A 7,295-nucleotide genomic window follows, 5' to 3' on the forward strand; every position below is an offset into this window, starting at 1 on the left:
CCCCTTAAATGTGCTCTCATCAGATAGAATGAAAGTTGTTAGAGTATAGGTAAGCCCGGGGAGCTATGGGGGTCGGAGTGGTCTCTCTAGTCATACCAAGTAGCTATATTAGGTTCATTTCCTTCTCGATTCAATCTTTCATTTCGTTTGATTTTAGGTATAAAGCCTATGTCATGGCAGTCAAATCTCTCTTTTTGAACAGAGCTTTAAGCCTTTAGCACATCAATAGATATTGCAGTAAAATCATCTGATTTGAGCCCACTTCCATACTGATTGGAATAGCCAAAAATGCACCTTTCCCCACTATCACTTTCTAGAATTCTTTCTGATACATGCTCCGAGAGGGTTAGCCCCGGCTATCAAGATGAGCTAAATGGTCACACCGCCAAAAGGGAATTTTAAAGATCTCGGGATTGCTTCAATGGCAGAAGCCAGAAGAGTGAATTCAGCGATTGCCTTTTGACATGGTAATTGGAATCTTCCCTCAACCAAGGAGGGATGGGTAGGCTCAACTCGATATGGCTAGAAAACCCTTACCTTAGGGCCACTTCTCATTATACCTTTGGACACAAGGCTCGCCATCTACGGAGCTTTTTTTGTAGTGCTAGTTCAGAGGCTTGGGGCCCGACCCCTGCGGCTGGATTGAATCCTTTTCGAACTACGAATGACTTGATCCTGTCCAAGCCACTAGGAAGGTACCGGAGGCAAGCTCGATCGAATAGAGCCCCAGTCTCCATTTGTCTTACATAGCAAACGAAGAGAAATCGTAAAGCATACAAAAAAAGGGATCCACTAATCCCTGTCATCCCAAGCACCCTATGCCGCCCAACAATAGCCCATCCGGTACCCAGGACGGGTTGGGAAACGCATTCCATTACGGGGGAATGGTCCCGGCTGGTACGTCCGGAGCGTCCAGCTCCAAAAAGAATTTTGAGGAGACCATTTGGGACGCCTTAGAGCAACCCCTAATATCTGACGAGCAGAGACTAACCGGGAAAACTTAATCTGTATTTCGACCTGAAGGATTAGCTCTACTACTAATAGAGCTGAGGCTAAGGAGAAAGCAGAAAGCAGAGCTAGCTAAAGACAAGAGCGAATATCCCTGCTAGCGAAAAAGAGCCGATATCCATCTCTTCAGCGCGAGTTGTTGGTCGGATCGTGGAACTCCCCCCATTATAAATTCCCTTTATCCTGGTTGGGGAGGATGTTAGGTAAAGAGTCAGAGCAGCTATGCAAGCACACACATGGGCACTAGTCAACGCCCTTGGTTTGGTAAAGCCCTAAAGGCGGGCGGAAGGGGCCCTTGCTTTGTTTGGTTCTTAAATGGTGGGTCGATCAGTCTACTCGCCCATGAGATGGATGCTCCTTTCACAGTATCCTGTGAGTCTCTAATTCAAAGCTAACCGAAGCGTGACTTTCAAGAGCATTCCTAAAACGAACCAGCCGCGAAGAAAAAGAAAATAAAGGGTCGCAGGTCTTAGAAGCAAGGCTATTGGTTCAACTCTCGGGGTTTAAGCGGAAATTCCCAGCTTTATTAACCTTTTCCGGCCGGGGCTTTCGTCAATCACTTTGGAGATGGCGTTGAAGGCTAAACGTAAATGGCAGCACTGGATGACCTATTCTAAGGTAAGTGAGCCGAGGATAAGCTGGATTGGATGGAAGCAATCAATATGAAAGATTTTGAAGGCTATGGAGCCGGGCTAAGCAGCTAGGAGGTTTGTTTGCGGGAAACACGGTTCAGAATCCGATCCGATGAGTAGTCGGGATTCGGTTGGTGTGAAGTTTTCGAAGGATAAGTATCCTAGATCTAATGATGAAGGGCTTTGATTTTACTATTCCGGTGGTCTTTTCTTTTTCTCTCTATGTGTCTCTACCTTAGCGCCGCGCCCCTGTACTGTCTTTATAGTGAATCTGGTGCTTACTTTACTGGGAATCCTAGGATTTTAATCTTGCATTTTCCCCGTAAAATTGGATTCAACCCGAAATCCCCTCGGATAAGTCAATTCAAATCTTGCCACTGTTCTTTTTCCTGGGATTTTTTGCATCAACCCAGGCGACCAAGGTACTACGTGCTCGACCCCCCTTACCTCTGGGGTAGTCTTAGTTTTTGCTGCGAACGACTCTGCAGCGATTTCATCCGCATACGGCTTGCCCCTGCTTCAGTCTGGTTCAAATGCTTTCCGTGGTTAAGCTTGTCGATAAGCGAGGGCTTAGAATCATCTTCTTTTGTGTTGTGCCAACCTTCTGCTAGAAGGAAAGAGTCGTAGTCTTAGGCGCTTTTAAGCCCTAGCCTTTTAGTCATATTCAACCATTTCTGGAAAGATAGCCAGGTCAGGGGAATCAACACCTAGTTCTTTCGTACCCAGGCAGCACGGGATGAGACTTTACAGACGACCTTCTGCTCTTTAAGGTCCCAGTCTCAAATCGGATCTCAAAAGTCTGTTATATTAATATAAAGAGAAAAGTATTGACTAACTCTTATATACCAAAAAAAAGAATCCACACACACAAGACTCGACAAAAGATCTCAGAGTGAGCTGCTCGGTGAGGAATTTCGCTATGCCACCCGGCTGTAAGTACTGATGTAGCAAAACCAACGGGAAGATCAGTCCTAGGGTTCGAATAGACTCTTAGTTAGATAGGGAGCGGAGTTTACAAAACGATAGGGTTAGAGCGTTTGAGTAGGGATGGTAAGACATCCAAGACGCGTAGCTGCTTGGAAGTAGCTCCTTCTATAAGTTAAGTTCGAGACTGTTAGCCTATTAGTGATAGTGAAATCACTTTGAATAAGAATAGATGCTTGACTAGTCTTACTCTCGGTCTTGTCTACAGCAGTTCAAGCCCTAGGGAAAAACGTAGCGTAACGAAGCGCTTATTGTAGTACAGCCTATTTTCTCATATGATATTGAATCTGTTGAGTTCTTATCCCACTTGAAGTTGAAGGACTGTTGACAGGGTTAGGCTTATGTCACTCGGATGGGAAGGCGTCAAGTAAAGTAAAAAAGCGGTGGGCTGGCTTAGACAGCAAGCAAGCGAGGAGATTCACCAAGCCGGTGTGACAGTATGAGTAGGGTAGACTAGCGGGCAAAGTCTAGCTGCCTATTCGATAAATGGGGGAGTCATCTGTATAAGGAGAAAAAAAAACCGCCGGCTTTTAGAGAATCTTTCCTCTTCAATTATGCACGATTTAATGGGGTTGTCTTCCTTTCTTGGGAGTTAAAAAATGAGTTGGGTAAGCTTCCTAAGGGTATGGCTTCTCTGGAGCGACTAAGGACACACCCAATCAAACGATCGGTAAAACGGGTCTCCTTTGGTACAATCTCCTCGGCCGAGTATATCCCGTACGGTTGTTTTCAAAAAGTAGTGCAATCGCATTCTATGAACGAATTCCTTCATAGCCCTCATAGATAGAGTAGAGAGAAATGGGAGAAAGCGGATTAGCCACGTTCTAACTCTTCGCCATCTAACTATCATAAGAGTCATTTCATCCCTGAGTATCTGGCTTAGGGATATCTAGTTTAAGTGCCAGTTGCCATTGATCTTCTTGGAGAAAAAATGGGGCATCTATTTCCCTGCCAGTTTCCTTTGCTGTCGATGCAGGCGAGTTGGGCCTATTCTCGTCTCGAATAAGAGAGTACCTGGAGTACTAACATATAATCTTGACTGTTTTATAACATCTTTCTTTCCTGTACTAGGATACGATATACAAGACTCCTTTTCTTTTCCAGTACTATTAGAAGCCCCTATAACCAGGGAGTTTAACTAGAACCTAGATAGAATCTCCGGAATCAGAAGCTGCTATCTCTCGCTATGCTTTTTTGAGTGGATTTGAGAGTGCGGCATAGCTGGAAACTCCTGAATTTTAGGAAGGTTCTAACCTTAATTAAAAGGTAAGTTTGAAGAGAGATTGGGAAAAGTTCCCGAGTGTGAGTATCCAACCCCCTTTTGATTTGAAAGGATCTTTCTGCTTTTTAGTTTCCTAATATGTGTGTACATATTGATTGTATCAGTACTACCAGCGAGCTAAGAGCTAACCCCTTTCTTTTCCTATGGCGTTTTAATACTCACCCCTGAAAGTGAAATAGAGATAGAGAGAATCTATTCAGTTGGAAGGCGGAAAGAAGCACTGGCTAAGACTTTCATGGAGATGGGGCAAGTGTACTAGCATATGAGTTTCCAGCTTTTGAATTAAGGTTTGTCAAACCCTAAGCTGCTACTTAGAAAGGGGGCGTAGCGGGTAAGGCAAAAGAAAAGGTGTCCGCCTAGACTACTGCCACTTTACTTTAGGATAAGGTTTTTGCTTCGAGCAGCTCTCGGGCATTGATTGAGGAAGTAGCCCAACCTTTTTTCATCTACGCAAAGAGGAATTACTTCTTATTTTATAATACCGGAAATGGTGCATCTAGATCGATTCCTAAGGCTGGTAATGCCGAATCAAGGATAAGGCAATACAGTAAGAAAGGAAAGCTATTCATCTTTTGTCTTTGAAGAGAAAGACAGATTGGATTGTACGAACATCTGTGCCAAGCTTAGGTAAGCCGTCCAGAAAAGAGACAAAGAAAGACCTCTCCAAAGCCGGTGCTTAGGCAGACCCAGGTAAGAGCAGCCTTTCTCTTATATAGGAAAGCACTACTGCCACTTTCTTATGTGAATACCTCCTCAATCTCACTCTTTAGTGAAAGTCTCTATTTCACTTTCAAAAAGCAGTCTACACAAAATATAGAGGTACTTTTTCCACTTCGCATATGGGCTTTATATTCTCTACGGCGTCAACCATAAGTTTGCGTTCAGTTTGAGCTGGGAAGTAAACTAGGTTTTGCTATTCCTTCTCGAGCTTCTATTTCATCCCTTAAAGGAGATTCGGGAAAAGATAGAATAGGAAGACGTGTTTCCAGAACAAACAAGATACGGGTTGAGAGGGGGAAGTTAGCAAAGTTAGACAAGATTGGAATGGGCATAGGAACATGTATTGATGTACCAGATCGGCTAATGCTCCCAGGTTGATGTAATGTATTCCACCAGTTGACTGAAGACTTGATTATTGGTATATCGATCGGTCCAGCACGGATTGAAATAGGAGCCGGTTCGACAGGAAGCTTTTGAAAACGCAGTGCACCCAGGTAAATCAGAAACGAGATGAATACAGAGGTTAAACGAGCATCCCACACCCAAAAGGTGCCCCACATAGGTCTTCCCCGAAACCCCCCAGTAACTAAGGTAAACAACGTAAAAAAAGCACCCATTTCTGTACCGGTTCCGGAAGAGCGAAGAGAAAGGGGATGTTTTGTTAATAGGAATAAGAAAGTGTTTATAGCCGTAGCGATATAAACAAGAATACTCATCCGAGCCGCAGGAACATGTACATACAGAATACGAGAATTTCCACCTTGTTGAAGATCTAATGGTGCTACCCGAAGACTGAAATGAATAGCCATCGCTGTTAAGAACAACCGAGATCCAATGAGAATTAGCGCATAGCTTCTGGTCTTTGACATCAAAAAAGAAGGTTGTAATAACGAAAGGGACATATGAGAATTTTGTCCTAGCTAGTGGAACAAGAAAGACATGGATCTATATTCAATACGCAATCAAAGGATTTCTCCCAACGAATAATTACCCCTGCTTAGTTTTCGCTCCGCTCGTGCGTGGCACTCCTTGCTGGCGGAGCGGCATACCGAAAAAAAAGAAAAAAACCCTACTCTACTATCATCTTCTTTCTAAAAAGAGATGATAGTAGTTAAGGGCTCTTCTGACCTGTCGATATGGAATACTGTTTCGGGTACCTACAGTTCCAATTTGAGTGAGTTAGATGATTAGAGTAAGCTTTCAAAGAAAGTGCCTGACCCTCCGGATAAAAAAGAAAGCCCCGTATCTGATCTCTTTTTTGAAACACACTTTGACGAGCATACCCGTCCTCAACAAGTGCTGCTTCGATATGTTTTTCAATTTGAAGTTGAGTCTGAACAAAGGAGTCCATATGTGTTTCGTCATACACATAACCCAACCAATTAGTCCTTAAGCGCGAAGAGAGGTCGACTATACGGGTGGTGTCATCCAGTAAAGGAGGGTGAAGGGCGGGAATCAGAGGATCTTGATTTTCCGGTGCTGCCGCCTGAGGTTCTTGAGCCTCCCCCGGGTAAGCGAGCGGATTAGGAAGGGGGTGGGCAACCTCTTCCTCCTCATTTCAATATTCGTCAAAATTGGCTTGCGATAAATCTTTCGATTTTTATTTATTTGTACCATACCACTCCTTCTTGATCATTTTAGCATTCCATCCAAGATCCCGTATCAGGTTGATTCCATGTAATACTGACTTTCTAATCTCTGGGTCTTCATATCATTGAGGATTTCGGGCAGTTTGTCCAGTCCATATTTTTCCCCGAAATCCTCAAGAATATGGGCCGTACGCTCAGGCGCAAGGGCCCGCATGTTTTCTGTTGCTCTTCAAAAAAAGGGATATCTGGTCTTGGATTTGATTTTCAAAATAGGATAGGTTTCGTAGCAGCCACTCATCAGACTTTTACCATAGCTTTTCTTCATCCGCCTGTGATAAAACTTTTGAGGTTGTGATGGGCCACATATCCCCTAACCGCCGGGAGTGCTCAGCGAATCTACCCCTTGCCTTACCGAGGAGGGGCCTGCCTCATTACTGTAGGGAACTTGGCCTATGTTAGGTTAGAAGCTTCCGAGTGGGATCCACCGGACGAAAGGGGAAGTACGGGGCACACAGAAAGATCAAATCAAAGAAGGTAGAAATCCTATATACTAAACTAACCAATAAACAGAAAAAGATGAACCATTTCATAATAGAAAGAGCCCGCTGTAACTTGGGCCTTGTTAGATAGAAGCAAAAGAGACGCACTTGTATACCTAAAGGAAGGAAAAAAGTAGTGGAAGAAAATAGAAAGCAAGAAGAGGAAAAGGCTATGACCAGAAGAATTGTGTGAAATAAGTGAATTTATCCAGTTGAGGCATGATTGATTGAGAAAGAATGATTCCCTCCGGACAGAAAGAGAGTCCCTTCATGTAGGAGTAGTGAGTGATATGTGGTTGGTTGTTGACCAACAGAAAGGAAGGATGCATGGGACTAGCGGGCATTGAACCCAACGGAGTGACTTTCATTCCGAGAAAACTTCGTTCGAATTGCATGTGTTGTGTTAAGCATATTATAAAATCTATCTCAAGCTTGGACAGTTGGGCAAGCCGAACCCTGTACAGTAGAAGTTTCAGCTATTATTGATCCAGTACCTCTTCACCATGTTTGGATGACACCGGTTCTTTCTAAGCAGATAAGG

General features: G+C 43.9%; 1 protein-coding gene across 1 annotated transcript; it reads right to left on the reverse strand.

Moving 5' to 3' along the window:
- Positions 1-312: 312 nt before the first annotated feature.
- On the reverse strand, positions 313-6,923 carry LOC114172403 (putative cytochrome c biosynthesis ccmC-like mitochondrial protein). The gene has a single exon (XM_028056894.2). The coding sequence runs from the start codon at positions 5,526-5,528 to the stop codon at positions 4,788-4,790; it is 741 nt and encodes a 246-aa protein (XP_027912695.1). The 5' UTR covers positions 5,529-6,923; the 3' UTR covers positions 313-4,787.
- Between the last annotated feature and the right edge of the window lie 372 nt (positions 6,924-7,295).

Source organism: Vigna unguiculata, unplaced genomic scaffold, assembly GCF_037176805.1.
Source record: "Vigna unguiculata cultivar grain cowpea cultivar isolate G323 ecotype 2 unplaced genomic scaffold, ASM3717680v1 ptg000093l, whole genome shotgun sequence".
Classification (NCBI taxonomy): Eukaryota; Viridiplantae; Streptophyta; class Magnoliopsida; order Fabales; family Fabaceae; genus Vigna; species Vigna unguiculata.

Coding starts and splice junctions, on each gene's coding strand:
- LOC114172403 (XM_028056894.2), bottom strand. CDS start 5,528: ATGTCCCTTTCGTTATTACAACCTTCTTTTTTGATGTCAAAGACCAGA.